The sequence below is a fragment of the Thunnus maccoyii genome, chromosome 14 (assembly GCF_910596095.1).
Source record: "Thunnus maccoyii chromosome 14, fThuMac1.1, whole genome shotgun sequence".
NCBI lineage: Eukaryota > Metazoa > Chordata > Actinopteri > Scombriformes > Scombridae > Thunnus > Thunnus maccoyii.
Window position 1 is genome coordinate 4,659,578 of NC_056546.1, and position 24,604 is coordinate 4,684,181.

The 24,604-nt window shown below is 40.4% G+C and overlaps 1 protein-coding gene across 1 annotated transcript in view; it reads left to right on the forward strand.

Moving 5' to 3' along the window:
* Positions 1-5,386: 5,386 nt before the first annotated feature.
* The window catches only part of LOC121911458 (pro-neuregulin-3, membrane-bound isoform), a 383,988-nt gene continuing 364,770 nt past the window's right edge, over positions 5,387-24,604 (forward strand). Inside the window, exons 1-2 of the mRNA XM_042432965.1 lie at positions 5,387-5,731; positions 5,889-7,824. Coding sequence (XP_042288899.1) covers positions 7,101-7,824 — 724 coding nt within the window. The 5' untranslated portion in view covers positions 5,387-5,731; positions 5,889-7,100. The remainder of the gene's footprint in view (positions 5,732-5,888; positions 7,825-24,604) is intronic.

The window sequence follows — 24,604 nt, forward strand, 5'->3', positions numbered from 1 at the left end:
TTGCAAAAATCAGGCACATCCTGTCTCAAAAAGATGCATAAAAACTACTCCTAGGCTGGATTATTGCAATTCCTTATTATCATGCTGCCCTAACAAGTCACTAAGGACTCTCCAGCTGGTCCAGAATGCTGCTGTACATGTTCTGACAAAAACTAGAGAAATAGATCATATTTCTCCCATTTTAGCTCCTCTGCACTGGCCCCCTGTAAAACATAGAATAGAATTTAAAATCCTTCTCCTCACCTACAAAGCCCTTAATGGTCAGGCACTATCATATCTTAAAGAGCTCATAATACCCTATTACCCCACTAGAACAGTGCGCTCCCAGAAATCAGGCTTACTGGTGGGTCCTAGAATCTCTAAAAGTAGAATGGGAGGCAGAGCCTTCAGCTATCAGGCTCCTCTCCTGTGGAACCATCTTCCAGTTGCGGTCTGGGGGGCAGACACTCTCTACATTTAAGAATAGGCTTAAACGTTCTTTTTTGATAAAGCTTATAGTTAGGTCGGCTCAGGCTTGCCTTGGACCAGCCCCTAGTTATGCTGATAAAGGCCTAGTGTGCCGGGGGACTTCCCATGATGCACTGAGCTCCTTTCTCCTCCTCCCCCTCTCCATCTGTATGCATTCATGTACCATTAATGTATGTTACTAACTAGTAGGGATGGGCCCAAATCCAAATATGGTATTCGGCACAGCACAAATAGTGGGTTTTTTACAAACATTTATTTGGTACAAATATTTTAAAAATTATTTGTTTTCGGGAAGAAAGAAAAAACCATGTCAAATACCAGCGCACAGGTCAGTTACATCACTATCTGCTCCACTGTTACGTCTGTCAGCAGGTCTCAATGAGGGGAGTCACATCCACTTGCTACATGACGCACATTTCCTTATTTGGACATCACTCCCGGAGTTGAGGGTGTTCCCCAGAGATAAAGCTGAGCTACTCATCAAATATAGATACAAATACAAATACTGAGCTCTCTGCACATCCCTGCTAACTAGGCTTCTTTCTCGGAGTGCTTTTGTGCTTTCTCGTCTCGTAGATTTCTATGGATTGTGGTTGCAGCCCTGCTTGATGCCCATGCCTGCTATTATTAGTCATATTTCAGTCAAGACCACTTCAGTCAAAAAGAAAATTTTTATTGCCATTTGCAGTAGTTATATTTGGCGGTATGGCTCTGTTCTGGAAGCTCCATGCCCTTCCACGTGCTTACGTGGAAAGCCTAAGGCAGGGAGAGCCGCGGCAAAGACCACAGGTACAGAACAGACCAGGCAACAATGACAACAGAAATGATGTTGTTTAAATCAGACATAGTGTGTAAGGAGGAGCTGGCGTGGAGGTGGGTTGCAAGCAGCTTGCAGAGGAAGCAGCAAGGGTAGGCAGACTGGAGCAGCTTTAAATAAGGCGCCATGTATGAGATTTACCAATTGAATGCATAGAAGGAATCAGCTGAGCTATCAGCTGATGTAGGCTGGCTTGAACTTTGTGGCTTGCCTAAACTAATACTATGCTCAATTTCTATTATTATTGTTGTTATTATTATTGTTGTTGTGCTTCTTTGTGTCTCTCTCCCCCCTCTCCCCCTCTCTCTTTCTATCTCAACCAAACTGGTCAAGGCAGATGGCCGCCCACCTAGAGCCACCTAGTTCTGCTTTAGCTTTCTTCCTGTTAAAGGTGAGTTTTTCCTTGCTGCTGTTGCCAAGTGCTTGCTCATCGGGGAATGTTGGGTCTCTGTAAATTAGAGATTACAGTCCAGACCTGCTCTATGTGAAAAGTGCCCTGAGATAACTTCTGTTGTGATTTGGCACTATTTAATAAAATTGACTTCACTTGACTAGAATTTACAAATACATATTACACAAACATACATATATTTTACATTTACAGGACATTATCAGATAATGTGCAGATCACAGAGTCCATCACGGCCCAGTTTGTCAGCTGCTTCCTCAGATCAGAGGTCATGCCAAGGAAAGAGAATTCCCTTACTGTACCATTATAACAAAGAGCTGTTTATCAGGAAACCAGTTTCACTGCCAAACCCCCCACCAAGCCCCCTTGTAAAAAGTAAAACTGACAAAGACATACCTTGTTCACCATTGGATTCCCCTGCATGGGCTGCTCTCACTGTAGGTAACAGCAAGTAATTAGTCCATAATCCAGCACAGGCCATGATATATTATAATTAAGTACAGTTAAGGTTCATCTTGTCAGCAGATATTTCTGAAGTTAATTAAAAAGTGTTCCAATTCAGAGGTAAAGCAGCATAGTTTGCAACTCCAGGTATCTGAGAATGTTTTTTTTATTATTATTATTCATTTATTTATTTATTTTTACATCCTTTGATTCACTTCTTACTTTGTCTATAAATAAATATAAGCTGAATACATAAAAGTATTTACAACCTAAATTTCAGTATCCACCCCAATACGGGATTATGTTTTATGATTATGTATAATTTCAACCACAGGTATTAGCATCCGATTCCATTTCTCCTGAATATTGAATATGGCACACCTGATTTAAAATATTATACAGAGTTTCCATAATTCACACAGACACTTAGATCTTCTGGTACTGTAACTATCAGTTTTACAGTCCAGCCATATATTTTTTATGTTATCAAAAGTGTCTTCTTGATAAGCTGGAAGTGCTGATGTCTTAGCATTTAATTTGCGTCCCTTTGGCTTTTTGCCAGCGTGATTATTGACGATTCTTTCCAACCACTACAATTGTTGTGATGCCTACTTTAACAAACTTGTGCTTGCTGTATATATTTGTGTGTCAGCAGACAGAAGGAGGTGTGAAAGCCCACAGCATCCCTTCAGTTTCCCCACAGGACTAACTGAAGGATTCTCCTACAGGCAGATGGCTATCTGCATGACTTTATGTGTGCGTCTGTTTTGTGATGCTATCACAAGACAGAGGGAATGGCGCATGGTTTTACAACAAGCATCTTAAAGGTTGTTTTACACTTTGCTGTACACTGTTAAATTGATTTGAACCAAGGCTGGATCTACTGAGGTTCAGCCATTCAAACTGGCGTAATATTCAAAGTAAGCAGCAATGCAAAACTCAAAATATTATTCAATCTTTTGTCTTCTGTCTGTTTTGCATCCATGCTATTTTCTCTTGCCTCGTGGGTATATCAATTATTTCTCTTTCTCTCTTTGCCTTTGTCCCAACTGTCCCTAACTTTAAATCCATGTCTTTTTTAATGAGATTTTATTAAATGAGCAGAATATACAATAAGATACGGGAGAAACAAGATATCTATTTATGTATATCTAGGCACTTGCTATTCACACTATCTGATTGGGAGAATTTAATTCAAGAACATATTGAAAAAGAAAAAAGTTGCACCTATATAAGAGACAATATCACATGTAGATTGTTTCAGAGCATAAGACATTACTAAACCAAGTTAGGTACAACATTTCTCTGTATTTATTTAAACATTTTAAAGTGAAAGGGAGTGGAAGAAAAAAAAAGTGCACCCTCCATCTGACAAAATTAATTTTATAATAAAAATAAAAAATATGTGTGTTTTGCATTTGTGCTTACATTTGACATTATGCAGATAAAACCTGTTTTGGTGCATAATTTAATTGTGATTTAGCAGCTTAATCTAAGAGGAAGACCGCCAACCATCAAATCAAAAAGGTCAAGCTTGCCATTCAAAGCATTTTGGGGGCTAGCATTAGTAAATAATATGTATGGTGATGATGGATATGCAAAAAGATGGCTTAATGTTAAAACAAATTCAACTGACAAAATAAAGACACATCCAGCTTGGACTGTCAGGGGACCACAACTTCAGCCTCCAGATGATCTTTGAAGTGAGAGACTTAATCAACTAGTTCTGCAGTGGTACCCTGACTGTCTGTTTTGGAACAAGAGTCGTTCTTTTGTGTCATTGTGGTACCAGACTTGTGAATGGCAGATGTGGTATTCTGCTATCCTTGACAAGTGTAGTGACTGCTATGAGACTCGGTGTAACACCTGGTGCGTCTATACTGCGATGTGTGAAAATGTATCCTCAGTATTGAGGAATATCTTCACTGACCACCATCGGTCCATGCACCCTGCACGCAAGGCGCAGCTGGTGCAGCTGGCCGTCGAGAGAGAAACCTCACATGCAAATGCCTGAGTGAATGAAAGGAGAAAGTCCTCGGGACAGAGTCGCCTGCAGCTCTTCTAACAGTGAGTTCAGTGGTTTAAAAAAAAAAAAACTGTAGGTGGTGAGAGTTGCGGAGTGTGTTAAGAAACTCTGCTGTGAGGCCAAGTTCACTGAGATGTGGAATAAGGCCAACGATGCTCACGCTGCTCAGGACAAATAGATTTCAAACCCATTTAAACTCAGGCTTGTTATGTTATGTCGTGGAAATTAGGAGAAATGAATCAGCTTTTGCTTCGTCAACATCCTTGTTTTTGTTCATTAAATTTGTATTGAAAATGCTCGCGCTACGCTGTGATGCGCTCTGACACAGACATCGAGTGAACCCTTTTTCCTGTTGAGATTGTGTAATTAACCCTGTTTTTGTATTAAAGCACAGGTTGTTAAGCGTTGTCTTAATATGATGGGTTCTCTAGCCACATAGTGCTTTTGGCATTTTTACCCTGTAAAAGTATACATTTTCAACTATGTTTAAAGTCCAGCCCCCCTGTGAAAACTGATTTTTTTAAAAAATGTTATAAAATTCAAAGATGATAGTAAATGTATACAAGGGTGGATCCTTAAACAACAGAATAAATAAGGAAGCAATAGTGTACTACAATATAAAACTATGTATTCATGAGTTCAGAGGACCTTTGAAAGGACTACAGTTTTGCACTCAAATAAGAGACAGTTTTTCATTCCCTTGAATTCATAAGTTCCGGTGTATCCAGATAAATAATGAACATGGAAAATGTTTGGAATATCCATCTCTCCTTCCATCCTTTTTCCCAGTCTCTCGTCTGATGCTTTGCAGTGGGCGGGGTCGAGTGAGTGAGTGACGGCTCCTGCACTGTGCCTCTGCTCTGATCCGTCTGGGACTCAGGCTTCTCGCTGGTAACTGCCTCATCTGCCGCTGCAGAGCCCCCTCCTCCCCTGCAACCCCCCCCTCCTCCCACTCTCATTATCTTTATCTGTATACACACCTCCACTCCCCTTTTCCATGTTTTTCCTGTTTTCTGTATGCACTGTGCATCTTGACTCACTCCCCTCCCTGCTAACGGAGGTGGGCAAGCTTCCCAGCGCTGGTGCATCTAGCAGGTGCAGCCTCTTTCTCTCCTCCCTCCCTCCCTCCCTCCCTGCCTGCCTGCCTGCCTCTCTCCCTCTCTCCCTCTCTCTATCTCTCTTCCCTCACTCTACCATTGTGCACACTCCGCTCTGTCTGTGCCTGCGTTTTTTCCCCCCTCTCATTCGTTCTCTGTCTCTTAGCGGCGGCAGCTCAGGGAGGCAGCTGTATGTGCGTCTGCATCACAATCACCACAGGTAAAGACAGCTGCATCGTCGGATGTTGCTAACCCCACAGGGGGTGAGGGAGCCTCTGCTGCTGCGGTTGCAAGTTCTCATCCCTGCGCGGGGCGCACAATTCTAATCATCTCCAAGAAAGCATCCTGGAGGAAAGGACGAGCAGAGGATCCCAGCAACCCGACCAACATATCACAGGCTGACTCGAAAGAGCAGAGGCTTTCAGGGACTGAGGAAAAAACACCACTCAGAAAGAGAGAAGACAAAATCAGTGGGATATTTTTAAACATTGCAACCTCTTGTTTGTTTTTTGCTCTTATCTCTTGCTTTCTGCTCTTTCTGTTTCAATCATATTCATCCACTCCCTCATTCTCTCTCTTTTCCTCTCTCATTTTATCCCTATGTGGCGGAATGTTCCCTGCAAATAGATGAGAAGAGGCTTTATAAGTGCTTGCTGCAGTATTAACGGACAGTATACTGAGACAGCAGGGCGCTGAGCGGACAGCTTGGGGAAATCTGATCCACAGCCGGCTGGAGAAGGAGAAGGATCACGCGTCGCAGTTGCAGATTTATCCGCCCTGTGATACCACTGTGCGACAACACCCCTCATTCTCTTCCCCCTCCTCACCCCCCTCCCTCCCTCTCTCTGTTCTCATCTGAAGTGTTGCTTTTTGACTGGATGTGGAAAATTAATTGGATTCTACCGCTTTATTTTTTGCCTCACTGGAATTTAGAGTACACATAAAGGAAGCAAAGTAGGTTTCAATCCAGAGAGTGATATATCAGAAGTCCTCAAAAAAGGAGAGGCTGATTGAAAAGCAACGGTCGACAAGGATAGTGGATAATCCCAGGAGAGTGTTCGACAGACGCATAAACGACAGATCTCTTTTCTATCACTCTGTTTCAGTTACAAAAGAAACGGATTTTGGGAGCTGAGGGACGCTGACTCGGCTAAAGCTGTTGGGGCTGCATCAGGAAACATTTTTTAAAATTTTTTTTTTGGTCCTGCACAGGGTGGGGAAGCAACAAGACCCACCCAGCAAGTTTCACTCCCAAAAAGACAATACCATCCCACCGTGGATTGTACATGGAAGGGACATACATGCATGTTAAGTAGAAATAGCTGTGGATTTTTGCTGCAGTGGCATCCGAACACTGATGCCACAAATTTCTCACATGCACAGATGTAAAGCCGTTCCTTCCCAACCATCTCTCCCTTCCGTCTCTCTCTTTGTCCCTCTTTCTCCCCGTTAGAGGCATCACTACTTCTTCCTCTCCTCTGGCTTTCCCTGCTGTGAACGTTCTTGAAGTTCACTGTTGCTTCAGCTGGACATCAAGAGTTGGGCAGGACTAAACGCGGACTAATCGAGTGATTATCCGTCTATGCCAGCTCTCCCATTTCTCACTGGGTGTCGCTGAGTGTGTGTGTGTGCTTGTGTGTTTGTGATTGCGTGTCTGCATGTATCTCCTGCACCCCTCCCCTCCTCTCAATCCTTGGATTACATATTTGTGTACGTGTTGAGCGTGTAATTTTGTAAGGTCCATTTATCCACCTACCCCTTTGTCTCTTCTCAATGTCCGGCATTGTCGGGAACCTTTTTGCCATGTGGTACCGATGCCTATCACAAGGTTAACCCTCAATGAGCCATAAAGGACGGCAGGGAAGGATGAGTGAGTGTTCTGGTGCATCCGTATCCGGGGCAGTGATCCTGGAGGAACCTGAGGGTCCAGGGGCTTCAGGAGGTCGTGGCGAAGGCCAGGCCCAGGATCAGGGTCCCCTTCGCTGTGCACTTTGGCCTCGACAGCAGACATGGCTGTGTGTGGTCCCCTTACTTATCGGTTTCATTGGCCTTGGATTGAGCCTGATGCTGCTGAAATGGATTGTCGTCGGTACAGTGCGGGATTATGTGCCAACAGACCTGGTGGATGCTAATCGAATAGGCCAGGATCCTATCTTCCTCTCCAAGCCAAGCGGGATCCCCAAAAGTCCCGATACTACCACCACCACAACTACTCCTACAGTTGATGGCGGGAACCCCACGCCTAGAACTGTAACTGTATCGAAAGGTAGAACTCGATCCACAGCTACCACCACTACTATAAACCCTAGAGGAGGTGGAGCCTCAGGTAGCCAAGTAACCCCTCGGAATCCTGTAAATCATAACGGACGTGGACCTTCGGGTTTTACTACATCCACTGCACCACCACGGACGACCTTCATAATTGGAGCGGCAACATCTAGCCCTTCTCCGTCCAATCCAACTGTACTCCATGACTCTACACAGATGTGGACCCCGGAGCATACTACAACTGAGACGGTCTCCACCACGCTCACCACGCGTACGCACAGCTACCGCAAAACACGTGAGTCATTTTTTGTTTTATGGCTTGGAAAATCAATGGACAACAAAGTACAACATTGTTGGCCTTTGAAAACTTTGAGGTCATTTGTCCTGTGAGGGCTTGGTTGAACAGATTAATGGGCAAACTCTTGAATGACATTCCACAGGTGTGTTGCCTTTTCATGCGCCAAAGTATGTCAAATACTTGTCAATTGGTTGGTTCTTTATCATTAAGACTGACACTTTGAGTTGTTTCTGACAATGCTGAGATATTGCACTTTCTTCCAGACCATTTGGTTTAGAATTGACATGTACCACCATCCTGTTTTGGAAATTGTATATTTGACACTCCTGTAGGCTTTGAATTGGAGAAGTGTGATCAATAGCATTGATTAGTACAGCAAGGCCATCTGAACTATTGCAAAGGGTCGATAATCAGTCTTTATGTGGATGGTTAAACTCTTTCCTTGCTGCATCATGTGCTGGAGCCGTAGTAAGCAGGGCTCTCTTTTCAGCAATGTAGAATGAGTCTAAAATGGTGGTGCATGCACTCAGTTACAGCTTTGGTCTTGAAAGAAAATGTTTGTATGGAATTTGATGATTTTGTTGAGTACGGTGATGTTAGCATCACATAAAGTGGATAAGGAATGTCATACATCTGTCTTATCTTGTCAGTTAGTTGGTTCAGCTAGCTGTAACGAGCTCCTATGGCCCAATAAGGTTTATGATCAACATCAAAATAGTTACATGTTGTGATGTTATTTTTTTTAAAAAGGTAATCACATGTTTAAGTGTGATTATTAAAGTCATGTTATTTCTGTAATGTTGGAGAGTAAGATCAACTAAGAACAATAACTTAGCCTGAGGGAAGAGTGTTGAAATGCCTCGCTGCTTCATCATGCATTTATAAATCAAGTGAATTTGAGGGCTGTTTCCAGTGGATGTGGGCTGCAGTGATACATTGTACCCAAACCAAAACTCACTTTTGGCTCAAGTCAAGGTTAGACTGGAGTGATAAAGTGAATTGTGTGAAGATTCCTTGGTTCAAATGCTGCTGCACATTGTTCTTTATGTTTTTATTATGTCAAGTCATTTTAATAGATGGCTTGTCACAGGTGCATGCATGCACTCATATGTACACTAAGTGGTGTTGTTTACTTACTTCAACCTCCAAGCGACAAAGTTGCCATGCAGAGGTGCTGATTAATTACTGTAAGCCCTCTTGATGATGAAGCTGTGGCACCAAAATGCAAACTGAGACCCAGATAAACTGATCATTTGTTGCATCTGGAATAATTTAAAAGAAATGCTTTGTAATGCATTTGTTAATGGATGCTGATTCTTCTATTTACCATTTGTTTTACCGTCTCTGTCCTTGACTCAAGCCATGCCATGCACACATGCTATTGATTGGTGCTACAGGGGATTTTCATGCAGCGATCAATGACAGACACACAGACACAGACACAGACACACACACACACACACACACACACACACACACACACACACACACGTACATATAGACACAGCTTTCTCCATGATAAATCTCTCTGCTCTCAAAATGGTGTCACATTATGTGCTGGACTTCCTTCTGCCTGTGGTGTTCATGTCTCTGATACTGGCTCGGGCCGATAGACAGTCTCACAGTAACGGGAGTGGTTTATATTTTTAACAGTCTGGCCTCATGTCTCCAGTGGGAAAAAGTTTGACAAGTCAGTAGTGCAGCTGATGAAATTCAGGTGACACAAACATCATATACTGTCTCCTGCAGGTTAATTTACCATTACAATTACATTCATATTGCCATGATATTATAGTACTTAATGTCAAGGTCTAGACCCATTAGATATGATATATGAAAATTGTTGAGTGCAATGAATTAATTTGCACTGACCTAAATGATCCTGTAATGGTATTTGAGGTTGAACACTGTTGCTATTCTCTCATTATTTAGTCTGTTGTGATGTGTGATTTACATGGTGGCCACCATTTATTAAATTATTGATAATTACATGATGGTAGCCATCTATAAAATAATTGATAAATAAAATCACCCCATTACAGCTGCTGTGGCTTCTGTCTGTTGGACTGAAAAGGTACGGCTGCTCCTTTTGTGTCCATGATAATGAGAACGTCCCCAGATTACACCAGACACCAGGGACTGTTCCCTCTGATAATTAGAAACACGGGGGGGAAAAAATGTGTATCTTTTCATTACCAGCAGAAAAAATAGGGGCCATTCATCACCATCCGTTCATTTATTAATTAACCATTAAAAGAAAAAGAATGCCATTTCTCCGGCAAGTGCTCATGAAAACCATTAAGCCTCGCTGATAGATATCCCAGGGAAAATGTCACTCCTTCTCCTGCTCGCCTGAGAAAGTTCTGCCGCTACAGAATAGCCGACTCGTTCGATAATCCTAAACACCCTTCACCCTCCCATCCCCTCCATTCTACCACCCACACGCTGCTTTGATTTGAAAATGCCATCATTTTCACATTAACTATCCATTATGTGTGAATGTGTTATGCGGTATTACTGAATTGCCTGTGTTGGCTTGTGCTCAGAAACGGAGAGAATTTTATTAATTTAAGTATAGCAGGCCATCTGTTTGCTCATATTGATGCTGCTCCTGTCTTTGTGGGTCACAAAATTAAGATGGACATAGATTATATCCCACACTGGGCCATGGTGCTCTCTCAAAGGTTTGCTTTGGCTGATAGAGTTGCAAAGTGGCAGGAACTTCCAGCAGTGTTTAGTTTTCTTTGAATAATATCCTAAATGCTCTTCAACAGAGAAACATAGGTGAGTCCTGGATAATTTAACAATGTTATAGGGTTATGTTACGGCTATTAGCTTTAATGACTTCAACTTCCTAAAAATCCTAAAATCCTATTAGGTATAGCGAATGGCTTTAAATACTACAATACCCATAAGCCTTTAGCTGCTTTTGCATATGGAGAAGAAGTCAGTCAAAGGTGCAAATCATACCTGTAGACTGCTCAAATGTATTATCTGGTTCCCTCAAAGCTCAGTCATTAGCACCATATAGAACATCATTTTAAACTTGTTGATTGGATCTTTCATGCCTAAATGCTCATTGAGAGTCATAGTATACATCTCTACTTGTAAAGACTTGCACCTTGGACTTTTTTTTTCAAGGGCGCTGATATTTTCCAACATATTTTTTTCATCTTTGATCCATGATTCAACTGGTACAACCGGTTTCTTGCCAATTCAACCTTTGGAAGTACTTTCAAGTCAATGAATGGTGCTTTAACTTGTAGAACCTTGAATTCTGGATCCTGGTTCAGTGTTGCTTTGGTGGTATTTGGTGATATTCTATTTCATCAGTCAAAAGCCCAGATTTGACAACAAGGAGGATATGATAGTTAAGGCGTTTTATTTCCAGCAAAATGTCACTTTGAAAGCATGATTGACATGTCTAAATCTGTTGGACTTCACAAAATCTTAAGCTGTCCCAATGCTACAAGCTGCAGAATGAGGCACAGACCTGAGAGAGATGATACCGTTACAGAAACCAGGAGCCAAGTGACCTATGAACTGCAGGGCAAAATGTCAGGTGTTGTCTCAGCGATTATGTCACTTGGATTAAGCGAACTGGAAATCGTATCCGTGCCCTTATTCGTCACCCCTCTTAAGATTACAAGTTATGATCAGTAATGCTTCTTGCTTCATAGAAAGTGAAATGGAATTAGAAATAGAAAAAGAGGACTGGGAATATTTCTGTCAGTGTGGTTATATTTTCAACTGGCTTGTTTTTAAATTGCTGCATCACCTATTTTTATTTTGTGCTGTGAGGTAACTTTTGAACGTTGAGTGAGTTAAACAAAAATGGCTCCCCTGCCCTGTTCATGTTGTTTTTGTGCATACACAGTATATCTAGTTTTATTTTTGTTGTTGTTTTCTTTAAAAGAGACATTGCACATTTAGAAACATTGTTTTAAATGTGTCACATTCAGCAAAGAATTTGTTTTTTTATTATTTGTAATCCCATGGCAGATGTTTTATAGTCACCCTCAATAAAATCTAAAATTAAAACAGATTGAAAAACAATGTATCGAGAAAAAACAAAAATAGGATTATTCATGTTGGTAAAAATAAGACTAGATGACTCAATGTAGTCATGAGAAAGACCCCAGACAGGTTTGTTTAATGATGAGAAGGCATTGGGTATGTATTTCTTGTATGTTATGTCCTTAATAATATAGGAAGAAAAAGAAAAAAAAGAAAAAAGAATGATACAGTCAGTAGATCCTGTTTTTTTTTACTGTACATTATTACATGATTGTCAGGTCCAAGCCCCAGAAGATCTTCTGGTGCAGTCTGAGGTCTCCATGTTGAGCCACTTGATGAAACTAGGTTTCAGCCAGACAGTGGCCCTGAAACCTAAATCCAGATTAACAGCCCATCTCCATGGCTGTGGAAGCAACAGAATTACATCAGCCCACCTATCAGTCACACTCGCTCTTCTCGGGCTTACAGGCACCCTGACTGGTGACGGATTGTTTTGATAGATACTCTGTGGCAGGATGTTTTTCATTAAATGATGCTAAAGTGACATGTTTAAAAGAGCATGTTCTCTTAGTTGTGTTTCAGGATCCCTCAAGGGTACTTTGACAAGGCCCGAGGACATGGTTTATGCTTATATTAGCAACACTGACATGACAATTGCACGCAATAAAGCGGTGCTTATTGCTGCTTTCTGTGACAAGAGTATAGTACCGGGATGTCATGCATGTCGAGTGATGCACTTTCACCAAACTTTGCTGTGGATTACTTGGAAAATGAAATGTAAACGATCATACTGAACTGAACATCAGAAAATCTACAATATATAGATTCCTGCTATTGAGGTTGTACATTGATCATACAAATTTAGATGTGTGCAATAAAAATAAAGAGTAAAAGACTTAAGTTTGGTTCATATTGTGTAATCAATCATAATCAGCCCTTAAATTGCTTGATCCAACAGATATGGGGTGTTGGAGACAAAAATAAGCATCTGACATGACAAAAAAAATAAGTACTTGGCATGACAGTTTGTCATTTTATCCAGTGTAGTGTGTCACAGTGGAAATGGAACAATTGGATGTGACAACTCTACATCTACTACACCTCATGAGGCCCCGTTGGAAATACTAGATAATGTATTGTATTGCAAGATTGACAACATATGTCATAATCTGTGAGGTTTCGGATGGCATTATGTGAACATTCCTGATCCCAAAAGTTTGTCCCTTATGCTCCTTTAGTCCCTCCAGCCTGACTACCTTCAGGCAGGACCTCAGTCAAAGTCATGCACATCCTGAGACAGAAAGCTATGATTGGTTGGGGTTGTAACTGTCTCTGAGCAGGACTACAATCACCTAATCTAACATAGTGACTATCTTGAAGGACATAAATGTCATCTAAACTTGTTCTTAGGATAGATTCAACTACAGTAAATGTATTTCCACAAAGAAAGCAAAAGCATGAATATAAATTATTATAATTTAACCCCATTAATTATCAGTTGATTATCATTGTTGTCGTCTCTACATGTGTTTCATTTGTCAGTCATTGCAGTTCATGTACCGAAGAGTAAATGTCCCCAAATTAACCAAAATTTAACTTTCATCACCACTGGGCAACATCGAGAGCATCAGCGTACATGTTTGTGTTGCCCTAAGCATCTCATGGGCAGAGATTTTAGGTTTTAAACCAGATTGTAGAGTTCACAGTCTTTACACTTGGATTAGTTCTCTGTGAGCTGCTTAGTAACAAGTTCCCTATGAGCCCCAGACTTAGCCGTCTTACCACAGGTTGTTATGTGGAGTGTCTCATGAAGTTCTTTCCCAGTTCCCAGTGTAAAAATCTTCGCCTGGAGCATGGCGACTTCTTGTAAATTTTTCCAACATCTTGGCATAATGAGTCCATAGTGGATTTCGATGGATTCGAGACACTGGGACCGTGAGGCGACATAGAAATTCACAGCAACAACAGATTATTAATGCAAGTACATGCTAGCAGCACCTTGATTCTCTGTCTCTAAGAGTCAAGCCAGAAATCTTGGCGTTATCCTGGACTCAGATTTAAATTTCAATACCCACATCAAATCAGTAACTTTGTCAGCTTACTAGCATCTAAAAATATTGCAAGAGTCAGAGGAATAATGTCCAAGCAAGAACTAGTAAGGCTTACCCATGCCTTTATTTCCAGTAGATTGGATTACTGCAACAGGGCTTTCAAAAAAAGCTCTTCGGCAACTCCAATTTATTTAGAACCCTGATGAAAACCAGGATTTAAGACCACATTACACCAGTGCTGAAATCCTTACATCGGCTACCAGTCACTGAGAGAATTGATATCAAAATTTTGCTGCTTGTCTACAAATTACTGTGTGACTCTGGGCCCAAATACATCTCTGACATGCTTGTGCCATATGAACCTTCTTCTACTGGTTGTCTCAAGAGTTAGAACAAAACACAGTGAGGCAGTGTTTTCTTATCATGCAACACAGACCTGAAACAACCTCCCAGATGATATGAGACAAGCCTTGAGTCTGATCACTTTCCTATCTCAGACCGCCTACTTTACCTTGTAATGGCTAAAAACTTTTCAAAGTAGCTTTTAAATAGCCTTCATTTTAGTTGCTTCTGTTCAGGATCCCAACAGAGCTGACATGAGCAAGTACGTATTTTCATTTTCATTTTCTGTTTACTTACGCATGAGTGAAGACTATATGCTGGGACAGAGCTTTACCCTGTATGATTCTCATCCATCCGTCTGTGGATGATGAGGTTTTTGACTCAGAGAATAATCTATGATTCTCGTATGGCCTCGGCAGTGAGATCAGATCAGATCAAGAGTAGACTCAGGAACTCGGGGGGATAAGAAAACATAGAGAAAAACATATGGGCTCACTCACAATGTGCATCTAAATGTGAGAGTATTAGTTGTGTGCACTGTTAAGTATTTTATCTGTTGTATCTCTTGTCTGTACTTTTGCACTTTTTAACTGTAGATCTTTTACATTTACTGCATTTTTACTACTCTGTAAAGCACTTTGGATTGCCCTAGTGTATGAAATATGCTACACAAAATAAGCTACCTTGCCTTGCCTTGTCTATAGGGTTTTCTATGTGCTGAACACATGCTCACATGTACACACTCTTGTGTCCACACCAGCATAAATTTAATGTATATGTCTATATGCATTTAGTGTGTGTTACACAGCTGTGACCTCTGTGTGAATGAGGTCGGAATTCAGCACCATACTTGAAGCCTGATTGCTTCTTTCCAGCTGAAATAGGTTTTGAGGACAGGACATACAATACACATAAGAAATGACTGAAACACTCAATATCTGCAGTATAAATATTGTGTTGTGCTCTGTAAAAACATGCCATATTTTCTCAAGATACATCTGGGTTTGTATCACTCATCTGTATCTGTGAAATGGCTGCTAAAAAGGGCTCACGACCTGGTGCTATAAAATGTGTTATTATTTAATTCATATAAAGGCAGGGTCATGAAAGAATGCGTGCCTGTTGATCTGAATCACTCAAAATGTCCACCTTATCTTACCTTTAGTCTTACATTTAGCCTTTAAATCTCTAAAATTTAACTTAAAAATGAATAAAAATCTGCCAACAGTGAAATCATCTAGATTTTTCCCAATAGAGTTTCACTTTTTTGGTTCAAAGCAAGAGGAAAAAAGACTTCAAGTGATTTGCCTTTGTAATCAGCTGGTGGACAACTTCCAAGGGACTGTGGACCTAAAAGTCAGTTTGCATTATTGATTTTATAAATAGCTACTTTTGTTTGGGTTTTGCACCACTAACATACTGTATGTCTTGAGGTACTGACTTGGGTGACAACTTTATGTTAAAATCTAGCTTTAACTAATCTTTTAGATTATACTTTGCTCACATGGTGCATCTTCCTAAATAGTAGTGTTTGCTCCAATTACATTGCTCAAATGAGAATTGAGAAAGTCTTATTGTGAGTCCTTGTCTTACAGTTTCCAACTGCTTCTAAAAAATCATGAGGCAGAATTTTAGGATTCTTGGGTTAGTTTGAAGCTGACTTGACATGTAACACATACCAATCATGTGGACTTTGTTATCAAAATGCTTGGGAACCTAGCATGTTTTTTACTATGTATCTTACCCATAAATGGTCATGCTTTCTCCATTTTACACTTCATTTCATGCTGAGATAACTTCTAACCAAACCCCTGAGTCGTATGTGAGAGATCAAGGCTTTAGTGAATTTACAATACACTTAAGTTAGTGTATCTCTGAAGCAGCATGCCTGACCACTAACCAAACGCATCAAAAACCTGTCATGCCGTCCCGATTAGAGTTTTAATTTGCTGCAGATGCCGTGCGAGTAAAGCTTAACGTCACTTTGTTTAATTCTGATGAAATGTCTTGCAGGGAGGAAGAGTGATGAAATATTCATGATGAGAAAGAGAAACATGTTCAATATGTAGAGGAAAGTGTAAATAATTAAAGATGGCCCTTTGATGAATTATCCCAAGCTGGGCAATTCCCCATACATGCATACTTTGTCAGACAATGAAGGTGTTCAGGGTGCCTTCATTCCCTATGCTGGGTAAGATTGTTTTTTGCTGGAGATGAAAAGAAAGTTGAAAGGTGTTATTTTTTGAGATTTTATTTTTTTTTTTTTAGAAAATTGCTCCATGACTGCCAAGGTTGAAATCCTCCATCTGCCTCTCTTCTCTCACCTTCTCTCTCCTGTTCTCCCTCCCCCTCACGGGCGCATCTAACAGTCGGGTCCAGATGATGATGAAGTACAAAGTGGTTAAATGCTGCCGCTAACTTCAGAGGAGCTTTTAATAATGAATTCAGGTTTAAACTGCCTTGATTAGATGAGGCTTGCTCTATTTTATTGGAGCCAGTGGCGGGGAAGGTAGCGGCTGACGAGATGTAAGGGAAGTTAATTCTTTTTCTGGGATTCACCTGCCCTGCGCCAGCTCTCCAGAGGAGGCTGCCACCTGCTAGCTAACTGCTCCAATGTCCTCATTCTCTGCGTATTTGCATCTGGCTGCTGATAGGAGACACAGACGCCAATATAAAAAGCCTAGACTTTTTTTGTATTTATTAGCAGGATTTGAGTGGGATTTTGTTGTCCCATCCTGACATAAACTCTGTCCTAACCCTTTGTAAGATCAGTTTCTTTACTTTGGTAGCATTTAACATCATCAACACATGTTCATTCATCACATTCAATTTCCTGAATGTTGTCTTGAAACTCAGGTTAAAACCCCTTTATTATTGTAATTGGGCCAATAATTGTCAGTCAGCAGCAACTACATTTACATTTTTCTTTTACATTTTTTATTTGACAGACGCTTTTCTCCAAAGTGCCACACAAATGAGGTATAATCCATCCAACGGTAGGAGGTCAAGGTTGGAGGTCCATGAATTAACACATAAGTGCATAGTAAATGGCATGCATGGAGAGAGAGACAGAGAGAGAGAGAGCATATTAGTGGAGTAAGTACACTTGGAAGAGGTAGGTCCTTGATTTTTGAAAACAGAGAGGGATTCTGCTGACAGAATTAAATGTATTTACTCAGAAAGATTTCATAAAACATGATCCTGTTTTGTTTTTGTTTCCAAATCCTATGCAATGCATCAGCGAGCATATGAGCACTGTATATTGATTTGTGTGAGTTATTAAATAAGAGAGGTTTCCAAAGAGGCAATAATTTACACATCTTCTCCCACAGCCCACCTTGGCACTCTTATTAAATCTGTCAGCTGGCCTACAGCTGCAAACCATTTAACACTAGTAAGCAAATAAATATCAGACTGTTCTGAGTTCAACCATAGCTAACAGCAAGTTTTGCAGCCTGCTACTCTGTAGTTACTTCAGAGGAAGAATGTGGGTTGTGAAAAGTGGGAGCAAGAAACTCCAGCTACCCAGCTGACCTGTGGATGCACCAGAAAAATAAAATCATTGTTAATTGTTCAAATTCTAAAAATGACTGGTATTTTAGCCAGTCATTTTTCTAACAGGCAACTTCTTGCTGTAATGTAGATAATGACTGTCCTCTCTCTGTAGAAATTCCAGAAGTAGCATCACTTTGTTATAAAAAGTCTGAAAAACGCAGCCCTCTCATTCATTTGAATGGGAGCAGTGCATTGAAGCAGCAGGGATACCAATGCAGAGGGTTGGTCCAGTTGGTCCAGCAAATAGTTGAACCTGGTTCAACTTTTGCTGCAATGCAACGCAACATTATCCAGCAAGGTGCTACATTGGCCAATCACATACATGCAAACACACATTTCATTTTATATGCTGTGTTTCTGCTGTTTATCTCATGATTGCCGTGATGAAAGACAAAACAGTCGCTGCTGTGATAACTTTCCAGACTTGTAAAATCCTGTCTGTGAGTATTACAAACCGCTGTGTGGCACTTGATAAGCTTTTAAATGCATTAATCTGTAGCTCCAACTGGATTTCCTGGATTGTATTTCATTGTTTCACCAATACCATGTAATTGCCTTCCCATCTCCTTTGAGATTCTCCTTTGCTGGTTCCTTAAAACCATGACCACAGTCTTCCCCTAATTATAAACAAATAGGTTTAGTCCTCTAACATTACCATCATAAAACACTCATCAGAGTTGTTTTTGAAAGAGTCATATGGCGTGTTTTGGAAGGCAGCGGCCTATTTTGTTGGATTTATTGGGATGCAGGCCAGACTAACCATCCCAACCCAGTGACTCTATTATTGTAGGTACCCTTATAGAACCAGCTCTGTGCCAGAATGTACACATCCTACTGTGCATGTATGTCTTCTCAAAAATTACAGTAGATGAGGAGAGTAGAGTTGCAGCTATACAGCAGAGTTTCTATAAGCAATATGTAGTTGAGTAAATAAAAGAGGTCTAGTGTCAAGACAATGAAAAAACATTCAATAGTCCATTAATTAAAATATGTCAGTGCATCATTTTTAAATAGTGAATTTTTAATTCTCTACAATATGTGTCACAGTTTGTGGCTCATTTACCTCCCTTGTTTAATCATTAATTTTTGGTAAACAATGCAAAATATGTCAACCGACATATTTAAACAGAAACTTTAGGGCATATGAGCCTAGTGACACAGTTTGATCTCTCCTAATGTCAAGCTCCAAGCATAAAATATTCTCCAGTGATGCATTGGTCTGGAGAAAAGCCTCTTCCCCTACCTTCTGCTCATTATGCTGCTGGCACCTGGCAGTAAACCATGCTATTAGCAAAGATAAAATGCTTAGACAGTGATTATTTAACCTCAGTGTACACAGAGCTAGCAGGGAGTCTGATAATTCAGGCCTAAACCAGTTCTAGTCCGATATGATGTCTCCCATCGGTCGAGCAGTATGATAGAATTTTTTCTACCATCTCTCTTTCTCTCTTTCGCTGCCTGTCTCTCAAGGTCAGCTTGTCTGATTCATTTTACCAATACCCCTGCTGCTGATGACTGGACTGGACTAAGTAAAAAGTAAAATTTTATTTATATAGCCCCTTTCAAAACCTGTTACAAAGTGCTTTACAAAGGATAAAAGGTTAAAAGAACAAAAGATGAGATGAACATTACAACAGAAGATATAGCAAAAATAAAAAAAAAAGCAGATAAAGGCGTCACAAATCAAAAATAGTGTACATGATGACTCAAGCACAAAAACACTTAGAAAAAAGATCGATCTTCAGTTGTAACTTAAAACACCCGAGAGAGTTTGCTGACTTGACTCCCAGTCTGGGACCCAGGACAGCAAACACACAGTCCCCCGGTGTCTTAACTATTGAATGAGATGCAACTAGCAGGCCTTGCTCAGAGGACCTGAGGGGCTTAGCAGAGGCATTAGTAGTTCACTAATATACTCAGGAGCAAGACCATTCAAAGCCTTATAGATGAGGAGGAGGATCTTGAATTGAATCTTAAATTTAATCTGAAGCCAGTGTAGTGACATCAGAACCGCGGTGATGTGAGAGTGAAATGAGGTCTTAGTGAATAATCTTGCTGCAGAGTTTTGGACCTACTGTAACCGGGTAACAGTGTCTTGGCTCAGGCAGGAATAAAGAGCATTACAGTAGTCTAAGCAGGAGGACTAAAGAGCATGGATAACCATTTCCAACTGCTGGAAAGATAACAGTGGGTGTATTTTTGCAATATTCCTCAGGTGAAAGTAGCAGGACTCAATTACTGACTTAACATTTTTATCAAATTTCAGCTGGTAGTTAAAAATGACACCAAGGTTTTTGGAAAAAGATTTGTAGCCAATGAATTGAGGTGTTGGAGGATGTTATTAGAGAACTGATCTGGGGCGAAAACCAGAATTTCAGTTGTACTGTTTAATTGAAGAAAATTTTGAGACATCCAGTTACTAATCTCAGCCAGACACTTGTGCAGAGTAGTTAAATTTGAGTGGCTACTGGCCCTAAAGGATAAGTAGAGTTGTATATCATTAGCATAGCAATGATAAAACACACAACCAAACTGATGGATCAAGTGCCTTCAGGAGAGCATATAATTAAAATAAAATGGTTCCAAGAGTTGACCCCTGAGGCACCCCACAAGACAGAGTACAGGCGGATGCTTTTTCATAAGCTGATACAAAAAACCTAGATAAATAATAATAAAAACCAGTTTAGTGCTACACCAGATATCCCAACCCATTTTTTAAAGGTTGTATACAAGGGAACTCTCAAAAGGTTGTCCTCTTTTGCAACATTTGCATTTTTATCAATTCAAAAAAATGAATAAAGTGGAATAAGCACCCCCTGTTTAGTGACTGTAGTGGTTGCCTTTGAACCTGTTCAGTCAGAATTCAAGTGATCTCATGCAGTGATGAAATGTTTCTCAAGTTTACTCAAGTACTTTACATAAGAACAATTTTGAGGTGCTCTATGTATATCAATAAGATGCTACTTTAAATTTTTATTTCACCAGATTTATGGGGGGAAATATAGCACATTTTACTATTGTAAACTTCTCTCACAGCTGTTTTGCAGATTAAGATTCTACATCCATTAAGACAGTTTATACATGTTTTTTTTTTTTTTAACTAAACTACCAATTGCATATAATAACATTACATTTAGTATCACCCTAACCAGTTACAGTATTGAAAGGTTGTTAATGCATCAGTAATGATAACCCAATAATATGAAGGGACCACTTTGTGCAACGGGTACTTTTATTTTTTGACACTTAAAGTACAGTACTTAAATTATAATTCTTGTTATTTCCATCCTGCTTAATTCAACAACACCTGTGGTCACTGTTAGGAATGGCGAGTGCATTACAGATACTAGAGTTCTGTTCAAAATGACATGTTTGTTGACCACTGGGGGCACACACGAACACATGCTGTGGGCTGAGAGGATTAATTGTGTCACATTGTTTGAAAAAAAAAAAAGAAGAGCTTCAACAATGACTTTAGATGAAATGCACACACGCACTGGCTTTTATCTTCATCCTCATCATATCCAGTAAGTGCTGATTACAGAATGCAATAATGGTGGACATAAACTGTATAAAATGGGGTGTGATATATTGGAAATCATCTGCCACCGACCCTGCAGGTGTTTTAACACTACTGTTTGTGTAAATGATCTTTCAGAAATGAGGGCCTGACAAAAGAGCGCCTCAAGCTAATCTAATAAATCTGGTTTCCTGGCCATTAATTCTGACATCAGCACCAACAAGAGATCCTCCCTCTCGGTTAGTTATAGATAACGATTCTTTGTATGTGGGTGTATCAGCGTCTGGTGACACATTTTTCACGCACATTATAGGAGCCACCTCAGCCATCCTCTTCCATGTACGAGTTATTGATCCCAGTGTGATTGTATCCTGGTCTTTCGCCACTCAGCAGTTTAGCAGTCAGCCCTGTGAGCGAGCGGGCCTGCATATGGGCGTGGGTTCTGATTATCCCAAGCTCACTGCATTTTGCTGCAGTTATTTTTAGCTTCAAAGATTGTTGCCAGCTTCTCTCTGGGAGGCTGTGTGGAGCTGGCTTTTCTGGTGGAGGCCTTGGAGCTGACAGCGCTGGAAGAAATAGAACAAAGAAGCACAGAAGAGGCAGTCGAGACAGTGACTTTAGTGTCAGTCGAAGATGGTTTTATTTTGGAAACATTACAGTTAGGGAAGATTTAGGGTGTCAAGTTCAGTGAAAACTGATTTTCTGTGCCGTGCTTGTTTATTTTGAGGATGCTGCCATTGTACTGCATCTTAGAGCCTGTCCTCCAAAGTAAAACAACACAATAGGTCATAATGTCGGTCGCCAAAAACAACCTATAGTTACGTTTGAGTGACAGACGCCATCTAGCTGACGTAGTAATTATGACCTGGATGACTGGAGCAGTTCAGATGACGTCTATATAAGGTGACAAATTTCCATATTCAGAGGTGGTGGGTTGGGTGGCTGGTTAGATCCCAGCTTGCAAACAGTGGGCGTGGTGGACTTTTCTGCAGGAGACCGCTGTTCGCTTCCTGTTCGTATCTTATTATGTTACGTAACAGCAATCGGAGGCTTCGATAACGTGAGTCTAAAGACGTAGGGAGGTATTTTCCAGGAAATCTGAGCTGTTACCTGAAACTGCACATTACTTATTATGTTACCAAACAGGAGGTTTCCCGAGAATAGAGGACGCTCTCCACAAGGTCACTTTCACCTTGATGGAAAACACACCTCAATCACACATGAACTGGTAAAGCTTGTCCTTGGGGCAGATGGTTACATCATTTCTCTTTTGGAGCCCTGACATGGAGCATGTGTGTGTGTATGTGTGTATGTGTGTGTGTGTGTGTGTGTGTGTGTGTGTGTGTGTGTGTGTTTGTGTGGCTAGACAGTATCACTAGGGCCAGTAAGAGCTCAGTATTCATTGTTATGTCAGCATTTTTCACCCTATCACTCTCTCTCGCCATGTTTTTCCCTCTGTTCTCCTGTTCTGCCTTTGTGATGGAAGTAACAATTATTTCTATTATTGAATTATCTTTGAATAACGTTTTGAATCCACCAGTTAATTGTGAAGTCTATAAAATGTAAGACAGTACAGTATAAGGCCCTTCATAAGACCCAAGAGTCTGGTTTTCTGAGCAACAGCTCCGACACATATTCACTTTAAAAAATGATCCTCACATTTGTGAATCTGGAACCAGCTATCTGGCATCTTTCTGTGATCATTCATCAGAAGAATGATCAAAATCATGTTGATTAGTTTTCTGTCAGTCAAATAATCATTTCAGCGCTAATGTTATTCATCACTCTCTGCTCGTTCTTTCTTACTCTATCTCTTTTGTGTTTTTTTTTTTCTTTTTCTCTGCCCTCTGGAACCTCCTGACAGCTGTCTGAGAGACTTTCTGTGACAAGCCAGGTGAACTGGTGGGTTGTCTGTCTGTGTGTGTTTCTGAAAGAGACACAGATCTACTGATGACAGGTGGCCTCCCGTACTTTCTCTCTCCAGGCTGTGTGACTCAGGAAAGAGAGATGTAAGGGAGGAAAAGTATTGTACAACCATCCTATAATAAATGCAGGAGGACAAGAAGCAGAGTAAAGGAAGGAGCAAAGTATTTCGAAAGAGCAATAAGTGTAAAGGGAATGTGCAGAGACAAAAAATGGAGGAGAGAGAGGAAGCCAAAATGGAATAATAGGGAGGAAGAAATGCATTGAGGAGGTAGGAGGAGAATTGGCTGGAGGAAATCCATCCACCGGGCATTATGAAAGAAAAAGGAGAAACCAGCGTTCTCATCCATCTAGCAACAGTGAGCTCTCTCTTCATTCTCCCTCCATCTTCTCCTCTCAGCAAACTCAGTTCATTTACATTTACATTACACCCAGCTGGAGTTGATTTGGTGGTGAGTGATGGATGGTGAGGTTCTGATGCTGTTTATAGAAATGGGCTCAGGGGGTTAGCAAAGTCAGCTGTTTGCAAGGTGGCGAGCACAGTCTGATACAATATGGTTTGCTCGTTAGCAATTCAATTGCTAGCTGCAGCGGTGGCGCATCTATTTATGGGATATGAGTTTAATGTCTGCTGCTTGTCACATTAAGTGGCTAGTTAGCACATCACACATTAGTTTGAAAATGTAACAGAATAGTTGTTTATCCCTACAGTTGGACTAAGTTTTGGACCCAATCTATGACTTTTGGTAAAGGCTATACTTGACCTTGGTTAGTTCTACAATAGGATGTCATTTTCTAAACTATTGCATCTCAGATTTAAATATAATTATTGCAGTGAGTTCTGGATTTGAAGTGATTATATATCAGCAATAAAATTATTACAGTAATATTATAAAGTTGTAAATTTATGATAAAGCTGAAGGTCAATTTCTACTTGACTTACAGTAGATTTACAGTACAGACTTACTGTTTCCACTATAGTTTATTATCATTCTTTTTAATGTTTTATCTTTGATTTTATTTTGATCTTTTCTTTCAGCAGTCAGCAGTAGTAGCCTAAACATCCATAACATCTGACAGACTGTTAGACTAGTTTTTCAAGTCATTCTGAGATAATATAGATGAGAAATAATGTCCTGTGTTATGTGATAGCAGTCAAAAATGTAACAGTACTTGCACAGTTTGTGAAAGCCAGACATGGCTGAATCAGACAGGATTAATATCACTGGGTGCATCTGTGACACAAAAATTATCCAACCTACCTTGTAGAAACCAATGCTATCACATCAGGGCTTTTGTGTGTAGTACCAGATGGTCATTCATACCAGCTATATTAAAAAAAAACAAAAAAAACAAAACAAAACACAAA